This window comes from Anser cygnoides, chromosome 1 (genome assembly GCF_040182565.1).
Source record: "Anser cygnoides isolate HZ-2024a breed goose chromosome 1, Taihu_goose_T2T_genome, whole genome shotgun sequence".
NCBI classification, from domain to species: domain Eukaryota; kingdom Metazoa; phylum Chordata; class Aves; order Anseriformes; family Anatidae; genus Anser; species Anser cygnoides.
In genome coordinates, this window is record NC_089873.1 from 41231959 (window position 1) to 41253512 (window position 21554).

Here is a 21554-nt window from a genome sequence, read left to right on the forward strand (position 1 = left end):
ACAGAACAGACTTTTAATATATGAGCTTTTTATTTAAAATTTGGGTTACATTCTCAAATCTGGGAGTCTAATACCTAAGACCATAAATAGACAACTCCTACATACAAAATTGCACAGTATGAAAGTTCCTGAGCAGCAGCTCTTCCCATTGCTTTACCTGAAAGTTAGGTCTCTGAAGATAAAACCCTTATTTAGATGGCTTCTTATGGTTGTAAAGCTTAATTTCAAACTTTGTAAGAAAAAGATTGCTTAGTACCTGCAATACAAAATTATGTGCTTGGATGACCTAGTATTCTATTATACTTTGCTACCGAGAAGAGTTAGTGTAACTATAGGCTCAGTATTGTGAGGCACTGGAAGGATATAACCACACACTGATAGGCTGTTACCATCCTCAGTGATGGTTCTTGTGTCCACACAAAAAATACTTTGCTCCATTCTCTGCCTAATTCCCTAATGTCTTTGGGAGGAAGTCTAGGTGTGGCTGAGAAGGTAGTTCATTCCAAATCACATTTTTCTAAAAACAGCATGGAGGTGGACTGTAATGGTTTTCTGTATCCTCTGTCAGGAGATTCCTGAGTATTTTTCAGTAATATTCCAATAGTATTGTAGTGGTTCTTGAATGTACACATTTTCATGCTACTGCCATGCACCAACTATTTCAGGTGTTATCCTAAGAAAATTAACGTACAATGAACAGCAGAAAAGCCTTATTTTTTGAATCTTCTCATTTAGCACCTTGAAATTAAATAAAGAGATAACCAGAGATGCAGCACAGCTAGGCATACACATGTACTCTATAACAAGCTTCCTGTATCTATATTGTTGAGATCATACAAAATCCCTCATTGTGCACAAGCCAGTGGAGCTTCAGCTCCATCAAGGAATGACAAGATCACAGAGAGGTTGAGGTTGGAAGGCACCTCTGAGGGTCACCTTGTCCACACCCTTGCCCAAGCAGGGATACCTAGGTTGCCCAGGACCATGTCCAGATGACTTTTGATATCTCCAAGGAGGAAGACTTCACAGCCGCTTTCAGCAGCCTGTGCCAATGCTCAGGCACCCTCACAAGACAAAAGTCTGTCCTGATGTTCAGGTGTAGTCTCCTGTGTTTCAATTTCTGTCCGTTGCCTCTTGTCCTGTCACTGGGCATCACTGAAAACAGCCTGGCCCCATCTTCCTTTCACCCTCCCTTCAGGCATATGTACGTCAGTACTTATCACTCAGGAGACCATTGTCTTCCCCAGCATTATCACTGCCTATTTGTCATTCCTTCGGTTTTCAGCAGGGCTATCACCAAAGGGAGGAGACAGCCTTTGGTGGATGTATCACACGTCCCTTATGCTTTGGTTGGAAGGAGAGAGTGAGACAGGCTGTGCTTGAAGGCCAAAGATGTGATGAAGGGCCATCTTGACTGGCAGGAGGTAGGCACCACAAGGTTAAGAACTAGCAACCTCTCGTACTTTGGTCCATATGGCATCCCTGCAGACTGTTCAGAGAGGTCAGCAAGCAGCGCGTTACAATTCTGCTCAGTTATGCTATGGGTTGAAGGATTATAATTCTTTTTTATGAAAACATCACTTCTAGATGCTTATGGGCAGACAGCAATTCTACTTTAATTATAGACGTAATCACTAGATGGAGCCAGAGTCATCTTCTCCAAGAAAGCATCTTCAGGAGTTCATGCTCGATGATCTTTGTGGGTCCCTTCCAACTCGGGATATTCTATGATTCTATGGTCTTACAACCTGCACTATCCTGCATAGGTCAAATTTTTCTGCTTCAAAAAGGTCTCAATTTTCAACCTCCAAGTAGAACATTTCTGCTGCACAAATATAAAACTGCTAGATCACTGGATTGCTAAATTAATGGTGCAATTTTACTACGTTGCTAATAATTTTAGTGTGAATTGCTTGTCAATGTAATATAGTCATGTTTTTACGTTAAGTCTAGCTGAGCAAAAGCTTTAGATTCTTACAGATTTCCTGTGCATTTTCAGTGAAGTCAGTTAGCCCTGGCTTAGCAAAGAGTCAAGATAACTTCTAAGGGACAAGCAGGTGATAAGCCTTTGTCTATGTTCAGCTTAGAAGGAGGGGAGGGGACCATTGACCATAATGGTGAGGGCCCCATCACTCTTGCCAATGCCTACACGCCATTTCTGGGATAGAACAAGACAGCAGATGAGAATAGAAACTCCATCTGCTAGATGAGGGACCTTGGCACTGGTAGCAGCACACCAGGTGGCAATTGCAACAGGTGGATCTATTAGATGTAGGTGAGGTCATGACCATCACATGCATGTTCTGGAGGCAGATGAAACCACAGCCACCCACTGACAGGGGAACAGGTAACCCCGGGGCCTGCTCCTGCGGGGGCTCTCCATGGGCCGCAGCCTCCTCCAGGCCACATCCACCTGCTCCACCGGGGGCTCCTCCACGGGGGGGCTGCAGCGTGGAGATCTGCTCTGTGTGGGACCCATGGGCTGCAGGGGGACAGCCTGCTCACCAGGAGCCTCTCCACAGGCCACAGGTTTTTTTTGTTTGTTTTGTTTGTTTTTTTTTTTTTTGTTTTCCTTTCTTCAATCTGCTTTCACAGAGGCGCAAACAATATCACTTATTGGCTTGTCTCTGGCCAGCAGTGGGTCCCTTATCTAGTATGGGGCAGCTTCTGGATTCTTCTCACAGAAGCCACCCCTATGGCCTCCCAGTACCAAAACCTTGCCATGTAAACCCACTACACTGTGATCTTTCTGGGAGAGTTTCAAAGCACTGGAAACTATTGTAAAAGAAAATAGGAAGCAAAGACAAATCTTGTCCTGATCCCTCTCTGTCCAAGTCCATTGTGCCTCTGAGGGCTGCTTATTGGTGAGAATCACAGAATCATTAAGGTTGGCAAAGACCTCCAAGACCGTCTGGTCCAACCATCCCCCTACCACCAATATCATCCACTAAACCATGTCCCTATGCACCACGTCCAACCTTTCCTTGAACACCCCTAGGGACGGTGACTCCACCACCTCCCTGGGCGACCCGTTCCAATGCCTTCTCTTGAAGAAGGCATTCTTCTCTGAGAAGAAATGTCTCCTAATTTCCAACCTAAACCTCCCCTGGCGCAACTTGAGGCCAGTCCCTCAGTAACTAGTCCTACCACTACTTATCTGCGAAAGGAAAAGGCTGACCCCCAGCTCCCCACACCTTCCTTTCAGGTAGTTGTAGAGAGCAATAAGGTCTGCCCTGAGCCTCCTCTTCTCCAGACTAAACAACCCCAGTTTCCTCAGCCGCTCCTCACAGAACTTGTGTTCCAGACCCTTCACCAGCTTCGTAGCCCTTCTCTGGACACGCTCCAGCACCTCAATGTCCTTCCTGTAGTGATGGGCCCAAAGCTGAACGCAGTACTCGAGGTGCGGCCTCACCAGAGCAGAGCACAGGGGGCCAATCACCTCCCTGGTCCCCCTGGCTACACTATTCCTGGTACAAGCCAGGATGCCGTTGGCCTTCTTGGCCACCTGGGCACACTGCCGGCTCATGTTCAGGCGAGCATCGACCAACACCCCCATATCCTTTTCCTCTGCACAGCTCTGCAGCCACTGTTCCCCCAGCCTGTAGCGCTGTATGGGGTTGTTGTGGCCAAAGTGCAGGACCCAGCACTTAGCCGTGCTGAACATCCCATTGGCCTCTGCTGTGAGGACCCCTCTGTAAGGGCTGTGGTAAGCCTGTCCAACAAAAATAATTGTAGGTCCCCTTTTTGTTTCTCCCCCAAAAGATCCAGAACCTCAGAAGGTGCCCACACTGTTGCCTCCTGCAGCTGGTCCTACCTTCATGAAATCAGCTAACAAATCATGGCAGGGCTAAGAAGAGGCTGCAGAGAGTTAGTAATGCATTAACATCCATACATATTCACAGAGAGAAATACTTGCATGTCTCCCATTAAGGGGATAAATAGATGTAAATGTGATGGTGTTGGGGGGCTACAGGTTTGAAAAAATTAAATTAAATTAACCAGCTTGTAGAACAGCTGGTGAGAATATAAATTCCAGCACTGCCCATCCTACTACACCAGAAAGGGATCGGTCTTGGAGATTTACATCAGGAGTGGTAATCCTAGAGCTGCTTTCCTTACATGAGCACAGCAAGCTCTTCCATTAATTTCAGCCTATTAGATAATCAGGTGGCTAGTGAAGGTGAGACTCAACACACTCACTCATGCCTGGGGTTTCTATGTCATACTTTTGCTACACACCAAACCAGAGGGTTAGAAGGTTCCAAAGCAAACTGCTGCTTAGGAAAAAATTTTATTTTTTTTCTCCTGGGGGGGACACAAAGTTTAATACATGCACTTTCCCTAATTCTATTTATTCCTAGAGTAACTCTGAAATGGAAGAAAGGTTCTACAAAATAATTGCAGCTGACTTGGTATGACTAAGCTGTGCTGTAGGAAAAGCACCTGAGCAGCAGATCTGTATTGTGTCATAGCTACAGTTTTTATGGTTGACAGAAGTTTTAGCAAAGCTGCTGCGCAGCACCTCTTCAGATAAGACCTACAGCCACAGAACAGCTTGGCATTCAACCAGGATGGAACACATTCAAAGAAAAGGCAGAAGTTTATGTGTGGCATTACCCCTTGGCAATAGGCATGGCAGATGCGTGTTCCACAGCTTGCCCTCAGACGGCCGGCAGTGATGTCAGATGGTTGTCTACCTTGTGAAGCAATTCCACTTCCTGTTGCTTTGACACTTTGAAGTGCTTCCACACCCAGAGGACTACAGAGAAACTGCTTAGCAGCGTTATCTCCGCCTAAGGGATATTTCTTTTAAAAACTTAAGAAAAATACTGAAAGCATCGAAGAATTATGAAAATCACGTCTTTATTTTCTGCCATGTTCTTACTGGATCTCTTTGCCTGCTGCCGTGCATATGCACAATATCCCTTGCCTGACATTGAAGATGCAAAGTTCATTGAAGACTGTGTGAGTGCTCACAACAACTTTCGATCCAAAGCAAATCCACCAGCCAGCAATATGTTTCACATGGTAAGGAGGCGTTTGTGATCAGTTTGAATATTAATATAGATGGTGCTGCTGAGTTAGCCCACCTTACTCTCCAGTTGCTCTGTGCTTTTCTTTCCCTTTCTGTCAATGATTTCTGTGCTATATCCGATAGTTCTTCTTAGGAAATAGGAAAGCAATTCATTTTCACAGTACTGTTCTGTCTTACTAATTGGAAGGAGATTCATTGTTTGGGGACAGGTTGCTGCTCTAAACTTCAGCCATAGCAAAGGACTGTATTACCAAAAATATACATAATGTTTAGTTCTCTGCATTTCATTTACCTTTTTCAAAGAGGGACAGTAATCTTCCTTATGTTAGTCCAGCTTTCATACAGGGAAGCTGCTTGGTATTAAAAAGCTCCTGATAGGCAACAGGGCTTATTGAAAATCTAGCACCTCACCCCGTGTCTTCCAATCTAGAATACGTATTGAAGAAAGAGTTGCCCAGATACCCATATAGACACCTCATCTTCCTTTGCTGTAACATTTGCTGTTTGGAGAGTAGGGATACTAATGTCTGGGCTGTAAAACAGATCTTCATATAACATAATGGATATCAGAGCAGGCCATGGATAGGTCTCAGCTTGCTCAATGGAATATGTAAGGAATAGGTAGAGAGATAGCTGGGGGAGGTAAACACAGTCAGTTTACGTCGTTACTTTGAGCCCTCCAGCAGTGCCACTTAGCTGGAAAGGAAGTTAAATGCACAACTGCAGCCTGATATAATTTCTGTGAAAGGAAATTCACAGTAATGATGTAAAAGTCAGACTACTCACAATGTTAATTTCTTGGCATTTTGTTAAAAAAAAAAAAAAAAGTTTGCTTTAGAATGCTAGAAAGCAGGAGTAAATTTAGCTGCTCAGACCAAAGATCGTGCAATCCTGGAAGGACAAATATACAGAAACTCTTGAATGAAAGGTGCTACATTTTATTTAAAGGCTTGTGATGGGTTTTTCTTGCATGACTTTTTTCAGCCTATGCAAGTTTTTATCACCCTTAATATCTTGTAGCAAAGTTGCAGTCTTAACTACATGATATGTAAAAATCTCCTTGCATTTGATTTGGTCTTGCTAATTGCTAGCTTCATTTGATAGTCTCTGATCTTTGTGCTGGAAAGAGCAAGTAATCATTGCTTTTTTACATACTTCACACAAGACATTCAGCTGTCTCCGCAGAAAGCTACAGAGCATCCTTCATATTTGACGATCCCCTATATTCTCTGTGCCCTTTCCAGTTCTAGTGTCCCTTTTTAAGGAGAGGCACTGCACACAGTATTTAACAGGACTTCTTCAGTGGTGAACTTATATATTTGGGTTCATTCTCCATTCCCTCTCGAGGAATTTGTAATACTTTATTTGCCTTTTATACTACTACTAAGCATTGATTTACAAGTAGTAACAGTCAGTTCCAAATCTGTCATGAATACCAAGTCAAAATTCTTTTTCCTCCTCACGTGCCTTAACTTGTATTTGTGTATGCTGAGTTTGACTTGCTATTTTATTGTCTAGTTATCCAGCAGCATAAAATCTTTCTGTAAGTCTCACAAACTAGTCTCCTCATGGACCTGGCAGCTTAAACATTGCAGTCCAGCTCTAAGTATTGTAACAAGTCAGATACCACAGGACAGGGGTAGATACTACATGTCTAGCAATATCTGAGGGAGAAAGAAGAAGAAAAAATTTGCTATGGGAGTTGAAAAGACAGGGAAAGAAACTGAATGCAGTTCAGTGGGAGTCAGGGGAAAAGAAATCTTTGCAATCTTCTGTTTAAAATTGTTTGAATCCAACTAAGTCACTGCAATGCAGTGTTATTATGTTTTTTGTGTGTTTGTTTGTTTTCAGCGTTATTATGTCTATTATGTATTCTTTCCTTTGTACAGTCCTGGGACTCTGCTTTAGCTAAGTCTGCCAAAGCATGGGCAAAGAAGTGCAAGTTTCAGCATAACAGCTACCTTAAAATACCACAGAAGATGCACCCCAATTTTACTTCTGTAGGAGAAAACATCTGGACTGGCACAGCCACCATCTTTTCTGTGCTTGCAGCTCTGAATGACTGGTTTAATGAATTCAGGAGCTACGATTTCAACACCCGTAGCTGTACTAGCATATGTGGTCACTATACCCAGGTGAGTTTTTTATATGCCTAGTGGTTTATAAATGTAATGGTTTCAGAGAAAAAGTGCAGGCTTAGACCAGACTGCTTTGGAACAGGAATTATGGCAGCTGTTTTGCCCTGCAGTTTAGTGCTGGATGAGATTGGAAATATATTCTGAGCTGCAAAGGTGTCTGAGCCCTCTGTTCACTAATGGTTAAAAGGGATTATCCCCCTGATAATGTCATGTTTCCAAGGGAGCCAGGTAATAAGTGCAAAACCACCTAATGGTCTCAAGTCAGACATTGGTCTCTGCTGCACTTTGGGTTGTTGATGTTGCTCCTGCATTGGCTGTTTTAAACTTCCACAAGATCCTTCAGTTCAGCCACTAGTTCCTTCTGATTCAATACTGTGAATTCTGGTTGTTTTTTGAGTCCTTGAACAGGTGCATCACATATTTCACTTTGCCCTTCAGGTTGTTTGGGCAACGAGTTACAAAGTTGGCTGTGCAGTTCACTTCTGCCATACAGTTGAAAAATTTCCAGGACTCTACAGAGCAGCACATTTTGTTTGTAACTATGGGCCAGCGTAAGTCAATTATGGCATTTGGGGTTTCATTTTTCTGCTTTTTAACTAATCTATAACTGACCTGGTATCAGATGTTACCAACAGCAGGAGCAGTCGTAACAAATTTCTGAAGAAGCTATGTCCACATTAGTGGTTCCCCTGTCTGTTTAGAGCATAAGGTGCTGGGCAGAGTCTGGGCTGCAGAAAATCCCTTTCTAAGAAAGCAGGTGATCAGGTTCAGGCTGAGGGCACTCACCATCATCAAGCGTTGCCAAATTAAATCTGTTTTGAGTTCAGTCTCTGCAGGAATAGTAGGAACGGTGCAATTGAATTAATTGCAGAAGTAATTGCACGTCAAGTACTGTGTTCAGTTTTGGCCCTTCACTACAAGTAAGATACTGAGTTGATGGAATATGTTCAGGGAAGGGCAACAATGCTGGTGAAGGGACTAGAAAACAAGACTCATGAGGAGAGGCTGAGGGAGTTGGCTTTGTTTAGTTTGGAGGAGACTGAGGGGAGACCTCATCGCTCTCTACAACTGCCTGGAAGGAGGCTGTAGCAAGGAGCGTGTCAGTCTCATTTCTCAGGTGACAGGTAATAGGATGTGAAGAAATGGTCTCAAGTTGCACCATGGGGAGGTTTAGACTAAGGACCAGGAATAATTTCTTCGTGGAAAGGATGGCTAGGTACTGAAACAAGCTCCCCAGGGAAGCAGTGGATTCCCTGTCCATAGAGGTGTTTAAGGGAAATGTGAATGTGGTGGCTCTAAAGGACAAGGTTTAGTCATGGACTTGGTAGTGTTAGGTTGATGGTTGGAGTAGATGGTTTTACGGGACTCTTCCAACCTAAATGATTCTATGATAAAAGGAAGACAATCCTCTAGTTTATTCTATGCCCTGTGATTTCTGGACATACATTTTACAGGTTAATTTAAAGTACATGTGGGTAAAGAGGGGCTACAGGCAGATTCCTGTATACCTATTCTGAATAGTACAGTATTACCCAAGAAGCCTCCCCATGTCAGTGAAAGCTTTAGTCTGACCCAAGAGGAATTTCAAATAATGATAATGATCAATTTTTTGCATAAAATTATTTTCCCTGATTATAGCTTCCTATGGTAAATTATTCTAGCAATATGATGAAACCACTTATTTAAATGATTTTCCAAAGACAGAGCTAACAAAGTATTGCTTTTCTGTTCTGCAGGGGGAATTACCCAACAAAACCTTATAAAGAGGGACCACCATGCAGTAGATGCAATAATGACAAGTGTGTGAACAAGCTCTGTGGTAAGACCAAAGTGCTGAGGAGATAAAAGCATCACAGTTATCATTGGAAATACAGTAGAGGAGAAATGCACTAAAAACATAGTGGGTCTGTAGCCCACCACAGACCAACGGGACTAAACCCTGGTTAGAATAGTATAAGAAGGAATTAATTGGGATATTTTGTTTTTTTTAAGGCTCCCAGAGATAGAAAACAGAGTTTCCAAAGAAGAGAAATATCAGACTACTTTTTGTCTTTTATCTGACCAAGAAGTCAAATCTAAAATATCCCCCACAAATATTCCCATCTGGTTCTTCCCCCCGCCCCCAGAAGAAGTAGTGTATTTAACTTCTGCTTTCCTTCTTGTTTAATATTTTCTATCACATTTTCCAAAAAAAAAATAAATATATATATATATATAGTTTGGAACCAATAATCAGGCTGTATTGAAAAAGACACCTACTTCTGACTTCTACAGTTTTCTGAAATAGCACACAGTGAAAGCCTGTTTTTCCACAACAGTTTGCAGCTGTGGACTTTTGTCCTTACACCTAGTTCCAGATTAGTCAGAAACAGTGTTTTAAATCATCAGAGAGTAAAAAGCATTCAACAATGTCTTAAATATGACTTTTGCACAGAGGTTTAATAGAGATGTTCTCTACTAGCCAGGCAGTAGATAGCTGTAGCTGTAGAAATAATTGAGCATTTGGTATTCTTATTTCCTTCTGTGATATCCTGGCTGACTCATCTTGAAGTCACAAGCTAATGCACCACAGAAAAACTAGAAGCATCACAAAGACTAGGGGGAGGGAGAGGAGGAAGAGAGCTTTTTAAGAGCTAGATCCTAGAACCAGTTTTACCATATTCTCCTATAGGACAAATCACAATTTCAGTAGGGGCACATGTGCAATCCTGCAAATGCATCAAAGCTCTTAGTAAAGGTCTGTTTCTCTGACAGATTTTGTAGTTAGATTTGTCTGTCTAACTACTTAAATTTGTTTTGTGTCTCATTTTTATTTACTTCCCTCCTCCCCATGCCACAAATACTTCCCATTTCAGCTGCTTCTCTTCTGCTTCTCCTCCTGCTCAATAAAAAGCACTAACCCCACCTCAGTGGGGAGCCCCCTTGCTGACCGAGTTCCCCCCTGCCAGATGCTTACGACACCGGCTGGCAGCACCGCTGCCATCAGCCAGGCAGCAGCACTGGCATACCTTTTTATGTTAAGAAACATCAATGAGTGACAGTCACATTTATTTCCTTTTTCTGATCTCTCCACAGTAAACGCAGAACGTGAGAAGCTGTTAAGTACGTATCCAATTGCTCTTCGTTGCTTTCCTAGGAGTGTGGCTAAGCTGGACAGGTTCTAACACCTATTTCTTCACTGTTTTTTAGGTTATGCCAACTGGTACCCGGACGGGGACACGCAGCCCCAGCCACCGAAACCCCGTCCCCCCAGGCCTCCAGCCCACACCCCCCCAGCTGGGCAGCCGCGTCCCTCTTGCGACCACTACTGTCTTAGTGTCTTGATTTTAAGGCCGCTGCTTTTGGTACTGAGCGCTGTAGGTACTCTTTTAGTACAGCAGTGGTTTCCACACGCATTTATATATGAGTAATGATCATTTAAGATACTGATAGTGATCACACCACTATACCTTTTTCAGAGAATTGCACACATTTAAAAAAAACACTCAGTTATTTCTCCATTATATTTGTGATGTTTATCCACCATAGAAAGCGCTGCTTCTGCATTCAGGGAAAGGATTAAATGGCAGTGCATAGAGTTATGTAGTTTATTAGGATGGCTTCTATTTCTGTAAGAGCCTCTTAGCTCTGGCTCAGGCGTAGATTGCTGGGAGCACCGTGTAGACAACACATTACTGCATATACTAAGCCTTCTGGAAAGGCTTCACAAAAACTTGTCTGAAGGGGCACTCTGGATCCAAAAGAAGCAATAACTCATTTCCTTTAACTTTGAATTATCCCAACTATAATTTGTCATAGACAGTGGAGATTTAACTGTATGCATTCCTTTTTAAGAGCAGAAAGAATAAAGCTTGTCCTTTACTACACTTAGACTGTGCGTGTTACTCTCCATTAAAGTTGTGCTACTGTTGGTTGTACTATTCTGTGCTCCTCTTGCAGTCAAGCTTTATCCTCTGTAGCTAGGAGAATGCCAAAGTAGGTTGGCAGAGCAAGGATGAATATGACATGTCAATGGGGAAAGCTTAATTTTAGGATGTGAGATGGTTACAAAACCTGAAATGCAGAGTAGGTAACATCCACCCTGAACTGGCAGGCAGGGGAAGCGGGGAGCAAGGAGGAAAAGTGGGGGAGGAAGCATGAGATGGGCTCAGGGGAGATTCTGGTTCAGGAATGAAGATCTCAGCCTCATTAAAAAAGCCCAAGCCATTGATGGATTCGGTTTGTTTTAGAGACTTTTTAGCCTTCAACCACCTATTGTTGCTGTACACTTTTGTTAGTAAAGGGAAACAAACCCTGTTGTGAAAGTCATGCTTCAAGTTAAGAGGTACTGGCTGAAATTAGCAAAGCACAACTGTGCCATCAATATTTAAAGCTGTTTCTCCTCCTTTATCTTAGTCCTAATGTTTTGAGAACACAGTGATTCAAATTCTTGGCCACGATGTAGCCCTGAAGGTGCATAACATCACACAGAATAAAATGATCCTGCTTGGCAGGTGGTTGGACTAGCTGATCTTCAGAGGTCCCTTCCAACCTCAGCCATTCTGTGATTCCATGATATGCAGCAAAATGTCACAATGTAAGAAAACTCACGGTTAATTTCACCACTGTCAGTTCTTGTCTGCTGCCATCTTTTATGCTAAGAGATAAGTAATGTTTTAAATTAAAGGCTTTAAATAAAGATTTAGAGAATATACATATATACATCTAGTTACTAAGGAATAAATAGCTTGCTTAACAAAATAATGTTCTCAAAATTATGCATCAAGACCTTAAAAACAAAGCAAAACAAAACAAAACAAACAACAAAAAAACCACAATTATTGTGTTTGCCTTTAACAGACAGGACCTGAACTGTCAGAAGGGATATTGCACATGATATAACATCATGCTCAGCAATAAAAAGCAGTAGAGGAAGAAGGGGGCAGAAGCGGCTTCTAAAGTGGCCACTGCCTGGAGACTGGGCATCTGTCTGACTGTGGGGGCAATGAGTAAATTGCCTTTCTATCCCTTGTTTTTTTGTTTATATACTTTTCCCCCCTTCTTTCCACACCTACTTAGCTGTCTTTATCCTGACCCATGAGTTTTTTCACTTTTGTTCTTCCTGCTTTCTCCTCCTGTCCTGCTGAGGACAGGGAGTAAGCAAGTGGCTGCGTGGGTGCTTGGCTGCTGGCCGGGGTCAACCCACCTCCTCCTGCTCTCAGACGTGGTCTGCAGGGGAGCTCTGAGCACCGTGTTTCATTCACGTGATTCCCTCAGGAGGCCTTTTTGCCTGTAAGCAGCCTTGGGACCACAGGAGAAAGCCTGAACTTGATGGAGAGGCAATAGTTAAAGGCAGCATGAGGAAAGGGTGGTGAGTCTGGGCAGGGAGTGTTGGGCAGGTGTGCCTGGGACTTCAGCTCCCTCCTCCTGGCTGTGAAGCCTGGTATGGGTGCTGGGCACCAGGCACAAGGCAGCACCAAGCTTCATGGCACCCAGCTCTGCCTGGTGCTCAGGTCACGGGGAGTGATTAAACTAACGCCTGGAAGGAAAAATGGATATCAACATGTACCACGAATGCGTGGTCACAGGAGAAACCCATCAGCAAGTGCAGCATGTTTTAAGTTGTCGTTCTCAACCAAACTTACCCCTCCGATAAATCAATGTACAACCACAATGATTGCTCATGCTAGAGTAAAACTCACAGCTCACATCAATTATTTCTCATTGCATTTTGGCTCAGAGGAGGAGCCTTAACAGCAGTGCTGTTTTAATGAAAACCAGAAAAATTATCCAAAACTTTATCGCAACATGTTTTGATTGCTGTGGGTGGGAGGAAAGGGACAAAACCCAAAACAATGATAAGCCAAAAGTTAGGAGAGAAGAAGCTTGCTCACCAGAATTAAAGAAAAAGAAATAGAAAAGGAAAAAGAGAGAGAGAGAGACAAAGCTTCTACAGCTCTGAAGTGAACTTGCAGCTTAATTTCCTTATTCTCATAGCAACGCTCTGAAATATGACTCACTTCCTGTGACAAACGCCGTATTCAATTACCATGGCTAAGATAAGTCCAGCCCAAAAGCCTTCGAAGCAAAACTCTGCCAGTGGAGTCAAATCCACTTTACACAGCTGAACTACTCTGCTCTTAAAGCTGGAAGACCAGAGGCTGAGAATCATGACGAGCAGATTTTTCACTTGCGTGCTGGCTTTACTGCGTTTCTGCCTTTCCTCTGGCTCCTATGCACCACAGACGTTGCCTGATATTGGAGATGCTGAGTTTATTCAGAAATGTGTGAGCGAGCATAACAGATTCCGGTCTGGAGTGAGCCCGCAAGCCAGCAACATGCTTTACATGGTAAGGGGATCTTCACAGCTTACGTGCAAGCGGGCAACATTAATCGTTGTGGTGTTTGAAGTTCTTAAAGATGATTTCTGTAATCAAATATTTTTTAAAAAATGGAAGGAAAAAAAAAAAAAAGAAAGAATCTCCTGGAGTCATAGCAGCAATTCCTTTTTAAAGCAGATAAGGCTCTGATTATCAGATGGCTTTATAGGGTTGGGCATGTGTATAGTTTTGCCTGGCTCAGTTTCTTTATTTGAAACTCGAGATTTCAACCTGGTGCTGTAGCTGGTTCTGTGAAAAGCCTCCTCGTTCCAAGGCATCGCAGCTCAACAGCCCAGGGTGTGATTTATGTGCAGACCTCAGCACAACCTTTCATACTAGAGTTGGCGAGGAAGGAGAACATTGCCAAATGGCTTTAGAGAGTTTTGCTTTAGCTTTCTCTGCAAATCTCTCACGGCCTGAGCCAGCAGAGAGCTATTAGCAGTGGTTCCTAGGCACCGGGGTGCAGAGGAAGCCAAAACAAATGCAACAAGCGCAGCAGCGGTGGGGGCTGAAGGCATCAGGTCCTGCACCACAGTGCCCATCTGTCTCTGCAGCCAACAGTGCAAAAGATAATCTGTCGTGATTCAAAACATAGCCCAGTCTCTGGAAGTAGCCACCTCGTGTTTAAGATGGCTTGTGGCACCAGTGCTGGAAAAAGGTGGGAAGGAGGAAGCTGTAAATGCATGCACAAAGCTGGCTTACGGGTTGAGAAGCTCACCTCTGTCTGATGTGGGAGGCGTTGTTCAATTCCAGAAGCTTGGGAGCTGCCTCTTGTAACAGCCACCACCTTTTGTGCTTTGGTTGGGTAATGCTCGAGATATGAGGTTTCTTCTTGGGATAACGGGCAGAGGTCTTTCGCCTGGACCATAATGATTGTCCTAATGCTGGCCTCTCCTCTTGCTCCCCTCTCGTCATCTCACATGGCCACCACCAGAAGAGGACATAACCCCATCCACAGTTAGCAACACCTAAAACAAAGTTCAAAACCAGCTCCATTTACATTTCTAGCTGTCATACACCAAAACAGAAGTGCCCGTTAGGGAGGTGTAAGCGAGCAGCTAGCAAGATCGAGTAACCCTGAGAGGAAACAATTTAGTTTCTCTTCTGATGTGTTTTTTATTTCAGATTTCTTTAGTGGGGCATTAGGAAGCCTTTACAGTGTTGACCCCAAATTTCCAGTGTATATTGCTTTATCTTTTTGAAAAGTAGAAGATCTGAAATTTGTGGGAAAAAAAAGAGCAAATAAAACAAGAACTAAAGTCATGGTAGCTTTCATTTAAATCACTGAAAAAAAAAAAAAGAAAAAAAAACACAAAAAAAAAGTCTTGATTATGACCTCTCCCAGGAGTATTTTGATGTGGAGAAAGCAGTAAAATGTATGATCAAATCTATTATGAAAGTAAAAGTATTGGAATTGAAAACAGCATGTATATTAATTTTTTAATCTACTAAAGCATGTCAAAAAAGAGGAAAAGAAAATGACTTGTTTTCAAGATGACAAGAGAAAAAAGAAACTTCTGTTTCCTGTAGATAACTGTCCACCTAGATACGTAAAAGTGAAGAATATGAACTCAAGGCATTTCCACCTTTCAGAAAAAAAAATTTTTTAAAAGAAAATACTGGACAGAAACTCCTTTAAGTACAAGCGACAAAGCCCAAACAGCTACAGTTGTAATACAGTTGTTAAAAATACTGATCTACTTTTTTTTTTTTTAACCAGACAAATATGAGCCCTGTTCACCCCTTCACAGCCCCCTAAAGCACTGTCTAGGTCTGTTCCAAAGCTCTTCAAAACCAGCAGAAAGATCCTCACTGCTTTCATCAAGGCTTTCACAACAGTGGCTGCTCCTGCATCACTTTTCACCGGTCATACAATCAGTTTTCCTTCCCTAAATCAATGAACAACTCGTCTTTGTTACAAAACCAAAACTGAAAAATGGTTCCTGAAGAACACCCACCTCCAATTACTATTTTCCCAAACAGCAATGATATTTATAGGCAAACCTCCCTTTCCTGTGCTTTTTTCCTCATGGAGTTTAGTGCAATCTTTTGGGATAAATGCGGTTTTGTAAGCAAACTATGATTAAAACTACACTTAAACTGAAGACCATTCTGGACTATAAATCTCTGCACATTGCTTTTTCAGCCAGCTGAAGCAAAGCATTCATACAAAAAAGGAAAAGTACCTTTACACTGAGTCGTTACTATTAATACTGCTACAGGGTGAAGGAGAAAAGAAGGGTGCAGACTCTTAAGCAGAATCTGAAAAACAAGACTGGAGAGCACTAAGTTCCACCAATCACTGCCATACAGCTTTCATTGTGGTCTTCTTCTTGCGACCTCACAGCATTGCCAAAATGTAAACTGCAGCCTCTGTCTTGACTTGCAGAAATGCTAGGACTGGAAGATAACTTGCGAACAACACCAGATTTTGTTCACCCTCTTTAAAAGCTATCATCTAAGGAATTATCAGCTGTTCGCTTGAATTAAGACCCTCTGCCCCCAAGCTTACCTTTCATATTCCATATACTGTGTTTCTAGGCAAATTATTTTTGTGTTAGTTTTGTAGGAAAACTCCCATCCCAAATGTTTGCCGTAGGGAGAAATGGAAGACGGGCTACAAAATATTTTCAAATCTCTGTAGATCTATTTTGATGTGATCTTGCGAATTTTAATTACTTATTGATAGCATAAACTTAATACATATTATTTCAGACATCTTCAGTACCAAAAAGCCATATTATGTAAAACAGACAAAAAATCTAAAAACCTCCAAGTCCTTTTCCTCTATCACCATTAATGATCCACTCAAGACGGCTTCTCTAGTGGTTCTATTATTTGCAGAAGCAACTGAGAGATTTTAGTCCATACACAGAAGGACAAATAAGGAATTTTCATTAAAAAAAAAAAAAGTAAAATCCAAAATTATCCAGCAGGACTGAACAAATTAGTTTTCATGACTCAAAGTTGAGCTAGAGCTACAGGCACAGAGTGGTGGCACTGCGTTTCTAGCAGGCACAGCACTGTGTTTGTTTAATCAGGTTGAGTGCATGAGAAAACCCAGAGGAATCTGACAACACCTCTGGTGCAAACAAAAGACATTTTTATAATTCAATGGCTTAAATAACAGCTCTCTGTAGGACTGGATAGCAAGCGAGTGAGTGACTCCACAAATACAAATTCAGCACTAACATTTGAAGTGTCAGCTTCACCCACCACCCCAAAATCTTCCCCACATTTAAGGAGTGACAAAATTCCCAATAGACACAAACCTACAAGCCAATTCACCATGCAGAATTGTCTCAGCAGAAGCAAAAACCAGACTAACCCGCAGCACATACACTGCTGAGCCCCAGCTGCTCCAGAAGCTGCTCTGCATTACCGCATTGCTAAGGTACCCAAGCCATTTTTACTTGTCTTTATCTTGCAGAGTTGGGATCCAGATTTGGCGAAGACTGCGAAAGCTTGGGCGAAGAGATGCCAGTTTAAACATAACACGTACCTCAAAGAGCCAGGGCAGACTCACCCCAGGTTTACCTCTGTTGGAGAAAACATCTGGACTGGCTCGCTCTCGATATTTTCCGTGGAAGGAGCCATCAACTCCTGGTACAAAGAGGTCAACGACTACAGTTATACCGCTAATAGTTGTACGAGAGTGTGCGGCCATTACACACAGGTAGGCATTGAACTTCTCCACCTGAACCAAGAACCAGCCTTGCCATTTGGACACAGAAATTCTAGATTTCTCCCCAAGATTCAATGAACCAAGTGCTGTAGTGATTTTTTTGTGCCTGTATGCATGAGATGTTCTTACATCCCCACTTTAGGGAGGAAAAGAGTCACTGCGTTTTTTTTAATTTTTTTACATACCCCAGTTGTGTTTTGTTTCCAGGAAGAAAACAGGACAGACATCAGATGACCGGGTTTAGCCAAGCAGTAGCCAAAAACCGGGAAGCGGCAGCGGCTGTGGGCTGCAGTGTGTGGAGGGACGAGGTCCCCCGTCGGGCAGACTGCCTCCGTGTGGCACTACAGGCCATGCCAAAGGTTGATGAAATGCCCACATCAAGCTTGGACACATGGGGCACTTCTGCTACAGCTGAGTGCTGCCAACACATAATGAGATGGCTGCAGCTCCCGCAAGCATCACTTCTCCTAACCTTTTTTTTCCTAACCACTACTCCCAAAGAGAAAGGACAAAGAGAGGAATGGGAGTGCCACTGCCACGCAACCCTGCAATTGTTAACCTCGGTTATCAGAGAGCAGGGCTGCTCGCAACCGGGCCTCTAGGGACTGGATTTTGATCTGAGGCTGTTCAACATTTTCCATGGAGATAAACTGCTGCTCTCCTCTGCAAAGTTTGCCCAAGGAGCGCTCCTCAGCCCATTTGCTGTGTGACACAGAGGAGGGCAGGGCTTTTCCCTCATGCTTCAGATGTTAATGCAGATATTCATTCACTGATGCTTGTGTCTGTCTTTTCAGATTGTTTGGGCTCGAAGCTACAAGGTTGGCTGTGCTGTCCACTTCTGTCCCACGGTGCAATACTTCTCGGGAACCAATGCAGCACACTTCGTCTGCAATTACGGGCCGGCGTAAGCTTTTCCATGACAAATACTTCACAGGGGTTGGGTTCTGCCCCTTCTTCCCTCCCACAATGTGCAGCTTGATCGGGTCAGCCCATTTTTCACGTGTTTATGGGTCCCCAAAACAGAGAAAGATGCACACCTCTATCCAGGCAGACTTTTTTCACTAAACAGGGGCTATGTGTTGTAGCCAAAAAGCAGTGGCACTGGTAGAAAGGGTAAAATGTAAGATACTGAAATGAGCCTACCTAAGTGATCATTTGAAAACTATTCCCTTGCTTCTCAGTGCCAAGGTGGCCCCAGACAGTTGCCAAGGTACAGGCCCAGAGTCTAAAAATATTTACACATTTGCCTGCAGAATTAAACCTCCAGGTCAATGATTTGGTTAAATATTGAAGTGTGCAGTGCTTGCAGCTGCAGGCTGGGCTTTAGCACACTTGGATTCACAAGGCTGGGGCTGCTCAAGGCAGAAGTTTATCCAGAGGTCCTTCATATGCATATTGGCTGCAACTGGGATGGATGTTTTCTACACTTCTCTGGCTAATTAACGCCAGCAAAGTCAAAAACCAGCTTAAATGTAGACAGAAATGGTGCTGGATTGCTCCCCCTGTGTGGACATGGACCTTATGGAAGGGGACAGGAGCCTGGCCAGCAGTAGCACCAAGTAGAGCAGACAGGCCGCTCTCTGGGGGCAAGGTGTTTCCATTAGAAGTGGATTTTGAGCTGGGTGAGCACACTGCAAACAGGCTGCTGTGTGACAAGAAATGGGGCTGTGTCACATCCAGCACTGCCTGCATCCCGCACATCCCGCCCTGGGCATGGAGAGACACGGAGGCTGTGAAAACGCCTGCCAAGCCTCAGCTCCCAGCGTGTGAGGGCAGGATCCTGCCTAGGTCCTGAGCTGCCCAGCCCTGCTGGGTCAGAGCATGAAGGTCACTGCCAGAGCACAAAGGCCCTGCCATGGGTGCTGGCTGCCTGGGGAAATCTGCAGGGAGCATCCCGGGAACTTGGGTACATCCAGGGCTAGGGGGGAGCGGGGTGGTCAGGGAGGGCAGCCCAAAAAACTGCTCCCCATCAACACAAGTGAAGCAAAACCCAAGCTGAAAAGCAAATGAACAGCAGGAACTGGCATCCTCCTAATGGCAGGTTCAGAGCAGTGTTACTTTCCTTCACAGAGGGAATTACGGCTGGCACCCCTACGAGACGGGAGCAGCATGCAGCAAATGCAAGGGCGATCAGTGTGCCGAAAGGCTGTGTCGTAAGTAGACAACCCCCACTCCTCCACACGCACACGCAGAAGGAGCACACAGAAGGCACTGGCAGCAGGGATACTGTTGTCCCAAACGCAGTCTGAAAGAAAATGCAATCAGAAGCCACGAGTGCAGTGGTGCTCAGGGATATTAAAGGTGTTAAAACAGCATCACAAGAAGGAGAGGGGGTTCCTGATTGATGGGATAGTTTGACATCAGCTACAGGCTGCAGTTCTTAAACATAATCACTGGGAAAAAATAACAAAGAAGTGACGTTGTGAAGTGTACCTGAGAGCTGAGTCCTCACTATGCCAGTCGCTAGCGGGGGCAGTCAGCAAGACATGACCAAGCTCTCTGCAGCAAATCTGCAGCAAAAAAAATGTCAGGCTCATAGCTATTTCTCTTTTGTTTAGATCAAATTATTTACAATGTCTAAGCCTGCTTACATTCACTTCTTTTCTCTCTCCAGGAAACACGGAGCGTGACAAAGTCATTAGTAAGTACCACAGATGTTTCTGCTTCAATTTGTTGCCCTCGGCGCAGTTACACTTAAAAACCAGTGCTCTGTTTTCTTTCCAGGTGATTCCAAGTGGTATCCAGCCTGGGACAGACCTGCCTGTGATGAGTACTGCATTTCTGTGGTCGTTTTAAGGCTGTTCTTCCTTATTCTGACAATCCCAGCCGCCTGGATCCTGCCCAAGTACTGGTCTATAGCACCTGCCAGCGAGTAACGCACAGGAGACTGCGAGAGCACTTAGGTTGATTTTTTCCTTTCCTGTTTGTAAGCTACTGGCAACACACACAAAAAAAATGGCCAGAGATGTTGTTTGCATCCACGGCTGATTTAGAAATACAGAAATACTGTCTTCAATTCATGGAGGAGCCTGGAGAGCTGACAAGGAGCCTTCTCGTCGTTCAGAAGCAATAACAGGTTTTAAACTACCCACTTATTTTTACAAAGCAGAGCAGTGTAGGAGGGATGTGGGGCATGGAGCAGCTGCCCACCCCACCTCCCCAGGGAGGGCTGCAGGGTGGCCCAGGAGGGGGCAGAGCAGACACCCCTCATGCCTATCACACTCTGTGAACCCTCCTCCAGCAAGATGCAGCAGCATGGTGTTGAGTAGCCCGGAGAGATTTTTTTCATTTAAACCTTTTTCTCTAACAATTTTTGCACTTACCATGCTCATTGCATCCAGTGGCAGGCAGTGCGTTGCCCCATCTCACAGTGCTCTGGGGCCACTGGTATTTCTCTCTGCTTAGGACCCTGTGCCAAGACACACATGTGTGTAAATGTGACTATGTACCACCTCAACCTATTTTTCTTTTCTTTTTTTTTTTTCCGAGCATGGGGTTTTTGACTGCTGCTTCAAACAATAAACCATTATTTCCTGCTCCCCATGCATCGCAATCGTGCATCTGCAACATGATCTAAAGCTTAACTGCTTCTGCACAAGACCCAAAACAAAAGAAAATACATTCAGCTCCAGCCCGCGCAGCGCTGAGAAACATGATGCTGGGAAAGACAGTACAAAGCTCTGAATAAAATCCTGCCATGCCATAGTGGCTGCCAAGGGAAGAGTCTCCTGGAAGCCGTGCCTCTGGAGCAGGTGAGAACAGCCTTCAGCTGGGCACCTCAACCACTGAGGCTGAGGTTGCAGCTGAGGTTGCAGCAGAGCAGAGCCGCATGGGATGAGCCTTAGCAATCTGTATCTCTTCAGAGGCAAGCTTAGACACCTGTGCACCATGCCACTCTGCAAGGCCCAGGCATACACTTCCAGGAAGCCCCCCTTTTCCTTTCCTTTCTGTGGTCCTGCCCTTGGAGTTTCTGTCAGTGTTGCTGCATACCTGCTTCCAGTGCCACTGCTGGAAGAACTGCAACAGAGACCCAAAGTTTCTCTTGTTATTCTTTCAGGCAGTGAGTAGCTAGCACTTGAGTCATCTCAGCATCACAGCATTTCCTGAATAAATCATTCTTCAAAATGCAAATATGGCTGGGAACAGAATTCCTAATTCTCTTCCTTGCCCTTGATTTGTCTTTACATTTAGTTTGCGTCAGAGCATCTGCAGCTGAGACATCACAGTCACAGACAGGCAGCGAGCAGTTTCTTCTCCACAGTCCAGTGCCAGTGCCACAGTACTCCTGCTGGCCTACCCATGAGGGAGCCAAGTAACTCTGATTTCCAATCTAAGCA

The 21554-nt window shown here is 44.0% G+C and overlaps 2 protein-coding genes across 2 annotated transcripts; both read left to right on the forward strand.

Moving 5' to 3' along the window:
* The first annotated feature begins 4304 nt into the window (after positions 1-4304).
* On the forward strand, positions 4305-11819 carry LOC106046673 (glioma pathogenesis-related protein 1-like). The gene is made up of 6 exons (XM_048047429.2): positions 4305-5028; positions 6925-7170; positions 7612-7724; positions 8910-8992; positions 10249-10275; positions 10363-11819. Exons 1-6 carry the CDS (start codon positions 4849-4851, stop codon positions 10581-10583), a joined length of 870 nt encoding a protein of 289 aa, XP_047903386.2. The 5' UTR covers positions 4305-4848; the 3' UTR covers positions 10584-11819.
* Positions 11820-13177: 1358 nt separating this feature from the next.
* Positions 13178-20760, forward strand: LOC106046652 (glioma pathogenesis-related protein 1). Its single transcript, XM_013197756.3, has 6 exons — positions 13178-13502; positions 16963-17208; positions 18012-18121; positions 19288-19370; positions 19832-19858; positions 19942-20760. Exons 1-6 carry the CDS (start codon positions 13323-13325, stop codon positions 20091-20093), a joined length of 798 nt encoding a protein of 265 aa, XP_013053210.2. The 5' UTR covers positions 13178-13322; the 3' UTR covers positions 20094-20760.
* Positions 20761-21554: the final 794 nt, after the last annotated feature.